This window comes from Agelaius phoeniceus, chromosome 5 (genome assembly GCF_051311805.1).
Source record: "Agelaius phoeniceus isolate bAgePho1 chromosome 5, bAgePho1.hap1, whole genome shotgun sequence".
NCBI lineage: Eukaryota > Metazoa > Chordata > Aves > Passeriformes > Icteridae > Agelaius > Agelaius phoeniceus.
In genome coordinates, this window is record NC_135269.1 from 22610397 (window position 1) to 22622855 (window position 12459).

At 48.4% G+C, this 12459-nt stretch overlaps 1 protein-coding gene across 2 annotated transcripts in view; it reads right to left on the bottom strand.

The window, feature by feature from the left end:
* CACNG2 (calcium voltage-gated channel auxiliary subunit gamma 2) overlaps window positions 1-11305 on the bottom strand; it is a 52630-nt gene extending 41325 nt beyond the window's left edge. The window contains exons 1-2 of one of the 2 annotated variants that reach the window (XM_054631770.2): window positions 10415-11305; window positions 9725-9870 (exon numbers count right to left, since the gene is read on the bottom strand). In XM_054631770.2, coding sequence (XP_054487745.1) covers window positions 9725-9866 — 142 coding nt within the window. In that variant the 5' untranslated portion in view covers window positions 9867-9870; window positions 10415-11305. Of the gene's footprint in view, window positions 1-9724 lie in introns of both variants that reach the window. The other variant, XM_054631769.2, reaches the window with a different exon arrangement.
* Between the last annotated feature and the right edge of the window lie 1154 nt (window positions 11306-12459).

The window sequence follows — 12459 nt, forward strand, 5'->3', positions numbered from 1 at the left end:
CTTAGTTGTCAGTCCTTTTCCACCACCTCTCCAAAGAGGCTGGATGGGATGGGATCAAGTCCTCCTCCTACCCAGGAGGACTATGGGCTAGAAATGTAAAGGGAAGAGGGGAAACATCATCAAGGGTTAGGACTGTGGGAGAAAAATCCACACATGAGAGATGATGTGGAAAAAAGAGAAGAGATGAAGAAACAGCGAATTCTGAAGAAGAATGATCAAGAGAATGAAGAAAAATGAAAACCAAAGGTGAAGAAAAAATTGAACTAAGAAAGAAAAATATTATGCAACATCCTCAGGAAGAGATGAAGCTCCAGGAACAGGTTCTCAGAAATTTACTGTTTACAATGGACAGGTCACAGTAAAGTTGCAGAAGTCAGCAAATAGGGTTGGATGAAAAGTCGCTTGATTCACAGTGATCTGTGATACTGAATGAACACAACCATAAACTTGGGAAATATTCAGTGTTCAAGCATTATCCATCTCACTGCAGCTACACTGGTGATATAAACAAGACCTGAAGAAAGAGAGAAGTTCCCTTAGTGATAGCAAATTTAAGAATGAAATGTTGTTATGAAGGAGTGGGAGGAGAAAAATAAAACCAGCACTAAAAAAAAAATATCATGTTCAGAAGGAGAATGAAAACTGAGAAATAGGAAGAGAAAAATCAGAAAGGGATAGAAAATCCAAGAAACGGAGGTGGATAGTGTTATTCTTTATTTGACAGAATGTATTCTTTATACAACAAGCTAAATCAGAAATTTATAGGTGTTTGCTTCTAGCAAAAACACACATCAGAAAAATCCCTACCCATGAATAGGATGACATTGCATTCTCAAGTTTTTGTATACCATCCTCATTTTCTGTTTTTCACAGCTAGAAGATAGGAGTATATGCTCTGGGGGAATAGGAAATGCAGCATAAAGTCCATATGCTTCTCTGGGGAGTTATAGATTTGACAGGAAGCTAGTATAAATACTTTAGTCACCTGTGCCACAGAAACAGAAGTGGATTTCACCTGTACTGAAGGGCTTGATATGAAAACTCTGATTGAGTAGCTTTTATGGGAGGAATTTGATGGGAGAGCTTTTCTGTAACACAAGGAGAATAAACAGGTCTGGGAGACAGAAAGCTGTCAATAAAAAAGAGAGATTCAGATAAAGATAGAAATGCAGAAAGAAGAGAAAGAGAAATGTGAATGCCAGCAAGTTCATGATCACCTCTGCCATTTTACACACTCACGCATCCAAGGTGAGGAATCTGTATGAGAATTTTTACCCCACAGGAAAAGCAGCCAAATAAAATTTTCCTGATGAGGGTGAAAGATGATGAAAATGGGAATAGTTAAAGAAGGAACTGCTGGACTTGGTAAACAGCTGGCATAAATAAATGCAGAATCTCATTACCTTTGGGGCTGTCGCACCCACTCACACTAGAAGTGAATTTAGCCCCTGGTTGGTTGGGTATGTCACTGGCAGAGCGGGGACACGCGGTGACCTTGGGGGCATGGATGCTGGAAGCACGCACAGCCCTTCCTCAGCCTCGCTCTCCCCTTGCCTACACGGGCAGCGTAAGCAGCGTGGCTCCATCCAAGTCACCGAGGTCACATCAGAGCAACGAGGGGAGAACTGGGCCTCCATCTCTTGTGCATAGAAACACTACAGTGTTGTACGTCATTGCATGCCAGTGCAGTCATCATTTCCACAGATACAAGAGGAAAGAGACACCCTTGTTTCTAATTTAGTTGTGATAGCATCAAAGAGACCCAAAGCCTATTGTTTTCTGCGAAGCAGGGACTTCAACAATAGTAATTCTTTGCACATATATAGCACCTTCATTGCCAGCTACTTACTTTATACCCTGGGGTGTGAAGAAAAAGGACTCCACTTAATTCCATATGCTCTTAATTGCTCTCTATCCCAGATCTTTCCTAGCAAAATATGATAGAAATACCTAAACTCACTGTTAATTTGTCAAATTAGGGCAGTCATTGACACCAGCAGAAATGCAGGCCTAGTTTGCATCTTACATTGCAACTGCACAGCATAGCATCTAGAAACAAAAGAAATGCCAGACTAAGTAAATCTGAGCTCTGTTTAATCCCCGACAAATGTTTCAGGGAAGAGGCAAGAACCACATGGCAGTCAGATAGGGGATAGACTGCCCTTGTGAAATGTTATCCTAGTTTTTTATGGCGACTGGCTTAATTGCTGAATTACAAAACACCCAAAATGCTGTTCACATCCATTAGGAGGACGCTTAATTTTCGTGAACTCTGTCGTAAATGCCCACTTGCTTGCTAAATGTTGTTAAAATCTTGGCCATGAGAGCTCCAGTGGCAGTGAGCTCCACAGCCCTGATATGCATCAAATGAGAAAGCTTTAACTGGGTCTCCTGTGACTCATGTCAGGTCCTCTTGTCTGTGTGTTACAAAATGGGGAAATCAAGAGCTACTGATCCACCTTCTCTAGTCCATTCATTATTCAACACAATCCAATCACTTTCCCTCTCAGTTACCTCTTTTTTTCCAGGCAAACATGCCTAGCCTTCATACACAACCTTCCTACTCTTCCTTGTCCCTGTCCCCCTTTTATGAACCCTATTCTGACTTTGCAACATCCCATCCTTGGATAACCCTTGCTTCTGCACTCTTGCTGTCCCCTTTGCTTCACTCCTTATGCTTGGGGACTTGCTGGTGGTGGGTTTTCTGTCTGCAGCCATGTGCTCCATTAGACCATTAACAGCAGTGTCCCCTTTTCTGGCACCCAGTGAGTCACCATGGTTCATGTAGAGCCCTGCGTGGTACACAGTCCCCCTTTTCTCACCAGCCAGTGATATCCTCTGCCCCTCCTCACAGAAGTTCATTCAGACAACCATGGGGCTTGAAGCCCCCAGCCTCATTCACCTTCCCACCTTAGGTATTCCTGAGAATCTCAGAGGAAATCATTCCCCTGAAAACAGTTCAAAAAGGATGACTGCTCGCTGATACTCTTCTCCCTGACAACCAGAGATCCTTCACTGCAGTGCACAACAACTGCCCCAGGGTTATGGCTTGAGAGACCCTTATTTTCCATTTGGATCCTGGCCTGATCCATGTCTGAGGGTTGCCAGGGAGGGCATTTAGGGCTGCCATGAGCTCCTTCCGGCCCAGTTGCTGGCTGCACGCAGATGAGCCAGCTCATCAGCTGAGCTGCCAGTGAGCCCTCCGGCCATGGGAGGTTGGAGGCAGCAAAGTGGAGGGAGCTTGGACTGACCACAGGCAGTGAGCAATGAGGGGAGCAGAGGGAGGGGCTCGGGTTTCAGCCCCCTCAGAGGTAGCTGGGCTGCGAGTAAGAGGAGACAGTGACAGCAACTGGTGTCATACACTGCTTGGAGGAGGGGGCACTGGCTGGAGAAAGGAGGAGGGGGACAGCCAGAAAGAGGATGGAAAAGTGTTTATTTAGAGCACACAGGCAGCACAGCTCCAAAAGAATGGGGTCCTTTAGCTTGAGGGAATGACTATATGAAAGATGGGGTAAAGACAGGGGGAAATGATGGCAGGGAGAAGAGGAAAGAGGATAGAGAAATGCGTCAGCAGCAGCAAAGGGGACGGAGAGGAGCAAGGACAAGATAATATAACAGAGGATAGGATAATATAAGATAGGATAATATAACAGAGCAAGGGGGATGGGCCTCAGAGAACTTGGAGACAAACAGGGAGAAATAATGAAGGAGAAGATGCTTTTGAGAGAAAGCACAGAAGAGACATAAAGATGAAAGAGAAAAATAAAGAGGAAAAACAGGGGAGGGAAATGAGAACAAATTAAAATGGAGATGGATAGAATGAGTCAAAGATGGAGGGTGAGGAAAAAGCTGGGGCTATATAGGCAAGGGAAAAATAACTTTTAAGTGTATTGTATTTACACTGCGATCTGCATATGCCTAAGCAGAGGCTGCCTAACTGGCTGGCTGCTGCCTTGGACTGGGGGCTGAGCAGGGAGGACATGAATCAGGACCCCTGCTGTAAGCCATTCCTCCGGCAGCAGCTCCCTTCTCTCCTTGAGAGCCCCCTGCAAGGGGGAAGGGTTCATGCCCGTGAAAGGAAGGCAGCAGCACATCCCCTGTCAACGAGTGCGATATGGAAGGGAGATGCAGCGCAGAATGGAGCAGCGAGGGCTCCCCCTGGGATAAACCGGGTATGCTTGATTGGGAATCTGCTCTTAAAACAGGGGCAGGGGGCAGAGCCATCTGAGAGCCTGAAATGTTCCCTGCTCCCCCCGGCAACCGCCTCGCTACTGCTTTTAAATTAAATAAATATGGAGATTCTGCTGTCAAACCTCAGTGGTTCTCCTCCCCCAAAACTCTTGCTTAGATCATACCAAACCGCAACCAAGTGAGACGGGGGCTCAGAGGGCTGCATGGGGAAAGGGATGGGTTAAAAGTGAAACATTAGATAGGAATAGCTCCTGGTCTCCCTGGCAAAGAGACATTTGTTCTATCTCTGTGTAATTTCTTTATACATTACTGCTGCCACACTGAACCTCCATGTCCCTCCCACTGCATTTCACTCTCACTCTTTTCAGCAAGGCAATTTCTGGTGCATTTCAGGACAGTATTAACCCATTCCTCTTTCTCTGTCAGCAGGAAGATTCATAATTTAAAAGCAATTTAGAAGTCTGTTCTAGCAACTCACTAGTGAGGAACAGCATTTCTTTGTCAGATCTTACAAAGGAGCTGAGCCTGCAGGTCTCAACCCCTCACATGCCTGTCTTCTCTGTGACTTCAGGCAGGTGTGAATTTAAGCTGAGAGGAGAACCAAACCCACCCAAGTCTGGGATCCTGAGTAATTCTTCCTCACCATCTGCCACCCCACTTTTTAAAATCCTTTATCTTTTTCTTCTTCTTCACCCAAGGCCTGTCCAGCTTTGAATCCTTTTTTCCCCGTTAGATGCAATGCCAACAACAATCAGCTCTGTGCCTGGTCATTTCCTCCTGCTGCATCTCACGGCTGGGCTAGGATGCTCTTGGTCCTGAACTGTGAAGACATGGAGACCATGATTTAATCTACTGCTACACGCATTGAATTTTCAGATAAGGCCCTGGATTAGGTCAGCAAGGATGAAAAGAAAAGACCCTTTGTAGATTTGTGGATCCTTGGAAGTAGGACGGCAGGCAATTCTGAGAGCAAAACTAGGGACACTGACAGGAAACAACAGCTGAAAGAAATAAAATCATGAAAGGTAAGAGGGAAAACAGGGAAAAAACCTACATATAAAATGGATGTGAAAGGAAAGAGGTGCACCAGGAACAAACAGCAGTGGGAGAAGGCAGTGAGAGGAAGCGACGCAGCGCCAGAATTGTCTGGCAGAAGCTTGTCCACTGCCTGTGCCCTGCCTCACTTTGCTGTCAGCTCTTCATTTTTGCAAACACTGGATCTGCACTTAGCTCTCATGCACTGTTCAGATATAACAAGCTGGAAAGGGAAGAGATCAGCTCATTAATTCTCCTTGGGAAGGGTCTCTAGGCAGGAATTATTTTCTCCACCAACATCCATTCAATTACTTGCCTTCACACCAGTCAGATCTACAGGGATGTCTAACCCCATGTGCATCACTCATGCCTGCCTGCCCTGGACTCTTCTCTCCAGCCTTCTCAGTACAAAAGCCTCCCAGACCTATCCGTTTCTTAATAATAATGACAACATGACAAAACCAATAACCTACAGATACGAAATACATTTCATTTGCTTGCTTCATAAGACCCTGATAAGGCATCGTCCCTCACTTTTTGAGATCCTGTAGGAGATCTACAGGAGCTAATGAAAGAATTAGACAGGGCATCACTCATAATAAAAAGCGGTTTTAAAACATTCAGTGCCAAGAAGGAATTAGGCTGGAATATCCGCAGCCATTTCAAAGTTGTAAGAGGTGCAGCATCCATGTGGGGCATGAGCTTGCAGATCTCAATTGTTCAGTGTTCCCGTGTGTTTTGTGCCTATACAGCTAAAGGGCGGAGAAAAACCATTTTTCTTGAAGGGCAGCGACTTTTGAATGGCCCAGAGATACATTTGGGCAACCCCAAAGTCTAAGAGAGAATCATCTGGAGGAAGATTAGGGAAAAAAATCAGAAGCATGATCTGCAGTAATGTGAACTGACACCACCTGTCTGCTTGAGTCCCACCATGGAACAGGGGCTAACTGTAGGACACAAGAAAGGGGGTAAAGAAATCCCAATAGAGGAGGAACTTCCCAAATTACACTCTTCTTTGAAGTAATACAAAAATCTGAAAGTGCTGGCTGAAAGTCCATTGTAGGGAATAGAATGATTGAAGAGAGGGAAACCCAAAAATTGAAAGCCTGGGAATGAAATTCTCCAAGAGGAGCTTACAATTCTGACAACAATGTGTCTGTGCATAGAGCCCAAGATAAGTACTCACATCCATTTTTGCTACTGGATCTCTTGGCCAAGAAGAGAAAAGACAATTTAGTACGATAACTTGAACATGAGGTGTCCACCATCTCTGACAGCCTACAGTGTTGACTAATGCCAGCGTTCCTCCACGTTTCCAGAAATGAAGGCAACATTATCAGAGGCTTCCTACCAGTAGCAGATGGCAGTTTGAACTCCTCCTTTGATTATTTTCTTGTTACAAAGCCTCCTGCCCTCCTCTTCACTACCTCCCTCACCCTACAGACCTGCCCTGACATCTACCCCAGGGAGAAGAGTGCCTGCCCCACATCCTTTATCAGGTCCCTCTGCCACACCATGGGGAGGCTGTGCACAGACCAAGGTTTTTGTCCTTTTTACAGCCTCCTGAGATGAAACTCTTTCCTCCATAAATCTACCCACTCTATGTATCATGGGGGAAAGGAGTCTTTGCTGCATCCTTCTCTCTCCTGTTCACCAGCAGGAAGCTTTCACCAGGGAGAGGGAATCAACCAGGGACACAGTTCTGATTCCTTATGACAAGAAAGAAGATACCCCCCAACTAAGTTGATCAGGCATGACAGTAAGAGCCCTGCCATCCAAGGGCTGGTGGGGATATTTGGCTGTGCTGTCCTGGGACCAAGGGAGTGCCAGCCAGCAACCCATGCAGGCTGTGGGGCTGCAGGAAGCCAAGAAGAGGGAGGCATCCCAGCAGTGCCAGTGCCAAACCTATGCTGTGCCACCTCACGAGGCAAATCCATGCTCAGGCCCTGCTCAGCGCATGCCCATGGGGATGGTTTTGCCTTCTGCTGAGATGCTCTTGAAACAAAGTCTTTATCCAAGTTTTAGTGCAACTGGTGCCCTCAGGCATGGCACTCAGAGCTGGGCTCAGCTCCCCTGTGGTGCATTGCACCCTCCTACCCCACTTGCTGCTGCTGCCCAGCATTGGGGGGCTGAGGGATTGGGCCAGTCCGACCCTCACACATGTGGGGTGAGTGAGAGCACCCTGCCAGGGCCATGCAGGTTGTGCTCAGGCTGAATTTCGTGCCGTTCATGCAGGGCTATGAGGGTTTTAGCCCACTGGAGAGCATCAGCAGGGAGGGCAGGGAACCTGGGCTGGCAGCATAACATTGTGGAGGCTGGGGGCACTTCAAAGCTTTTAATTGGAAGCATCCTGGCACATTCTTTTGCCATGCAAGCCACTTCTCAACAGTGCCTGTGGGGTCCTGTCAGATGTAAAGGAGAAGGAGCCCCGAGCTCCTCCAATCTGACAAACCTCACCCGCCCCTTCCTCCTCCCCCTCAGACCGCGTCCCTCTGGGTACGGCTCTGTGGGCAGATAGACATGATCTGAATTCACTGCCTCTCCTGGCTGGGGTCCTCATACCTTCTATCTCAACCCCAGCCTCCCTCCGCTTCCAGCTTGGGGACATGGCTCAGGAAGGGAGTTCATCCCTGCAGCCTCTCTTTCCTGCATGGCTTTGCATTTGGGCTTTTTTTTTTTTTTCCCTCTCTCTCATTAATTTTTAATTAAGGAGATGTCTCCTTCCCTGATTGTAATGAATATCTGTGTGAAAGGCTTTTCATTTTTTATTAATATATACCTCTATGTATTTATCTATTTGCAGGAAATCTGTGCGTGTGTGTGAGCAAGTGTGTTTAAAACATCCCCCATTAATTTACTGCTATTGATTTTCTGGCGTGGATACAGCATATAGTATTCAGCATAGAGCTCCTCTGCAGGATATGTTAAAAGGCAGCAGTTTGGGTTGACAAAGGGCACTAAATGCAGTATGCGTCAAATAGACCATCGCTCAATGAAGTCACTTAGCTATTCAAAACATGTCCAGCCATCACTCAACCATTTGCACCAAGAACGGGGGGGAAATTCATGCTTCTTCCTGGACACAACCATTTCCAAACAGCAGCTTTAGCTTTCTTTGGTGAGAGACATCAAAACATACATAGTTTATTTCCCCCTTCCCCCTGCCTTCCATCTCCCAGTGCTGGGTTAAGAAAATAATTTCTGCGGTACCCACTTGCCGTTCTCTCCCAACAGGGAGCTCCAGGCACACCCAGCTCCAGTGGACACCAGCAGGCACCGATCCTATCCCTGCATGCCCATGAACCCCAGCAGCCCACTGTCCAGCTGGGAGCTGATTTACAAATAGGGCTTTCACAACGGGCTCTAATGTGCGCTCCTGTTCTTTCACTCTCTCCTCACTACGTGTGTAACACAAACCGTGCATTTACATCGCTTGCCCCTCTCCCTCCAGCGCAGGCTGGAGACCACCTCCCCAGCCCACATGTACGCCAATAGCAGTACTCAGCAACACATATTTAAAAGCGAATCACTGGCCCCTCTTTTCTTTCCCTCTCCCTTTAGAATGTCTGATTCCAGAAGTTGGCTGCAGTGGTGTCTCTTCTGTCATCAGACATGTCACTGAGTTGCTGTTCAGATTCACCACATCAGACTTCAGCTGATTTCTCCATTCAGAGACCTGTTTATTTTAAGCCTTTACCATAAACCTTAAAAAAAACCAACCAAAAACCCCAAAACCAACCCCAAACAAAACCACCTCCCAACAACAAACAAACTGGGGAAAAACCCCAGCCCCAAACCAAACCAATCAGCAGAAAACTAGACCCCTCTGCATTCAGCCCAGTGAGATGTGGTTGCCTACAGATATTACAAAATGCTCTGAACTCTGTTTGAGATGACTGGTATCATTCTGAACGAGACATTTTGGATATAGCACGGTTGCTTCCCTTTCTCTCTTTTTCCTTCCTAAAGTGAACTAAATTGCATCCAAAGTGCTTTGCAATCACGTCCTTCCCACATTGCCCCTCACTCACAGTCTTGTCTTTGCAAATAAGCCTTGTGCAAAGAGAGCAATTATTTCACTCTCTGGTTGCAGTCGGAGCACGGCAATAACACAGCATTTTGGCATTGCTTACCCAGGCAATACAAACAAGCTGAAGACAGGCAGACTGCACAGTTGCTTTTTGAGAGGATCTCTTGGTGGTTTTGTAACACACACATTATTCTAGTTGGAGGGAGGAAGTGAATTTTTGGAGAAGGTGGGAGTGGGGAGGGTGGGAAAGAAGAAGGAGAAGGGAACAGAACAGTGAATGTTTTGCCTGTCTTCTTGCCTCTGTGCTCTGAGTAACTGAGCCCACCACTCTCAATGCACCGTGAAAGGAATGAAGTGAGAAAATGGTGGAATGTGGAGGGATTTATTGGGGGGAGGAGGGAGAAACGTGGGGTGGTGGGAGAGGAAGGGGTGGGGGGGGGGGGGGTGTGGAGGTCCAGAATCAAATACCTTCTAGGCAGCAGGTTCTCCATAATCCAGAATGGGTCATGACTTCCTCGTTCTTTTTGCTGGTTTCGTTCTCACTGACAGTTTTAGTCTTGCAAACCCCTCTGGAGTAAAGCCAGTAGTCGGTCCCCACAGCTATGGTCATCAGGCTGAAGGCAGCGAAAGCACCAACGGTGGTTAAAAGCATCTGAACACCTCTGTCAAAGAGCCCCATAATTCTTCATTATACAAATACCCAACCGCCTTCTGATTCTTGGGGTGTGTGTGTTTAATAAAATAAAAGAATAATAATTCCGACTAATAAGATAATGGGTATAGAGAGAGAGAGATAGATATCAAAAAAGGGAGGTAAGAAAGCCCACGGAAAAGAGTGTAAATTAGAAAGACCACACGGGAAGAGGCTTGCCTTTTAAATCGGAAACGTTCTGGTTGAAATATAAAAAAAGGAAAAAGGAAAAAGAAAAAAAGAAGAGAGAAAAGAACCAAGAAAAACCAAACAAATAAAGAGAGAACCCCCCCCAAAATGAGACGCCTTAATCCCTTTTTCTAAAATTCTGGTCTCCAGTTTCCATATGTAATGGCTAATTTGGAGATGGCTTCCACAGTGAACAGGGGAGCAGCAGCAGCATCCTCAACACAATCTCTCATTATCTGGACCTAGACAGTTAGAGACTGTAAGAGCAGAGATGCAACCTTCAGTCTTCTTGCTTAGCTCTGCAGCCTGCGCCATGAAAATCCTTTTCCTTCCCAGTTATCTTCCTTGGGTTTTTATTTTTTTTTTTTTCCCGGCAGCGGCAGTCGCTCCAATCCTCTCTCACTTTTTCTTGCTTGCTTCTCCTTCCTTTTGCTCGCTCCTACCACCAAGCCAGAGTGCCCAGTATACTGTAAGCCCTTGATTTCAGCTGAACAGGTGCCGAGGTCTTGCCTCCCATGGCTTTTCCGCACAGCCGCGGCGCTCGCTCCCGGCGGAGGTGGGCGAGGAGAGAGGGGGGCTCCTGGAAGGGGGGATTGGGGAGGGGGAGGAGGGGGACAGGCGCGGCGCCCCTCCCGGGCGGGGGTCGCGGAGCGGAGCCCGGCTGCGGCACCCCCTGCCCCGCGGCGGCCCCCGGCGACTCCCGGGCCCCGCTACTGCATCAAGCCGGCGGCGGCGGCGGCGTTGGCGGCGCGGCGCTGGACGGCTCCCCCGCGGCAGCGACAGCGGCGGCGGCGGCGGCGGCGGCGGCGGTGTCGGTGTCGGCGCTGGCCGGCGGTGCTGCAGGACAGCTCCCCGGGCGGCGGGGCGGGCGGAGCGCTCCCGGGCCGCCGGTGCTGCAGGACAGCTCCCCGGGCGGCGGTGCGGGCGGAGCGCTCCGCGGCCCGCGGTGCTGAAGGACAGCTCCCTGCCCGCGCCGCCCGCCCTGCCCGCGCCGCCCGCGCCCCAGCATCCGCGGGCGGCAGCCTCCCTCCTCCTCCGCCCCGCTCCGCTCTGCGCGGGCAGGCACAGGCAGCAGGCAGGCAGCGAGGGGCGGGGGGGCAGCCTGCCCCCGCCCTGCGCCTCGCCCGCCGCTGCCGGCTCCGGCAAGGGTCGCTTCCCCGCGGCCGCCGCGGAGCCCAGGGAAAGACGGCGCTGGGTCTCTCCCTCGCTTATCGCCTTTTCCCCCCACCGCCGCCCCCCAGCTCAGCCTTCTTCGCATCCCCGCCGTAGGTACCCGGAGCTGCGAGTGCGACCCGCACACCGCAGTTAGACCCGCACAAAACTTCAGTCAGCCGTTTCTCTCCCCAGGAGGCGGGTGAAATGTAAGGTGGAAGGGTAATTTAAAAATAAGCATGTATTTCTGCTCTTATTGCTGTTATGATTTTTAAGTGCTTGCTCTTCACTCTTCTCGGGTTTGCTGCAAGTTGCATATGTCTTGGTGTTGCTCGTTTTCCGTCCCTCTGCCTCCCCCTGACCAGCGTTGTGTCGATCCCCGTGTTCTTACTTTGTCTTTGGGGATTTCACTGAAATCCCAATGCCTGCTCCAAGAAGCAGACATTTTGGGAAGATTCTTCATGAGAAAGGACGATTTATGATAATTAGTATCATTTTGTTAAGGAAAGACACCACCAAAATTGAATACCTCCACCCCCTCAACCCTGGGAAAGCAATCCACCTTTCACATCCTCATTTTACACAGAAAGACGCATGAGCTGAATGGATGCAGACTGAAATCTATCACTGTTTAAGTTTTCTGTGTCAGACACAACCCGATAGTACAGGGAACACATACAAAATTGTGTAATACTGACATCTAAGTATGTCATAATCCTCTCTCTCTTCCTCAGCAGTATCATTACACCAGGTTAATTACATTAGTCACCTCCTGGTTCTATACATGTAGCTGCTCATTAATGCAACAATCATGAAGAAAAGAAATACTCTAATTCTTGATGCAACCAATTTTGTTTCTCTCTGATCAGATTCATTGTTCAGTCAAAAATTAGACCAGGAGATCTGCTTGAGGTTCACTGCTGCTCTATGCGGGGGAGCAGCGCTGGGGGAAGGGGGTGCTGGGAAGTTGAACCAGTTGGAGAGCTTCAGCCATGCTGCAATTTCATAACTCCAGTTACCTCTTCTCCCTACTCCCTCTCTGGGTGCAGACTGGGACTGCCCTTCCAGGACAATCTGTCCCAGGACCCATGGACATTAAGGGCTCTATAGCAAGCAGTCAGGGGGCCACTGGCTGCCCTACAGACCCGGGGTCATTTCCCCCATTTGGAGG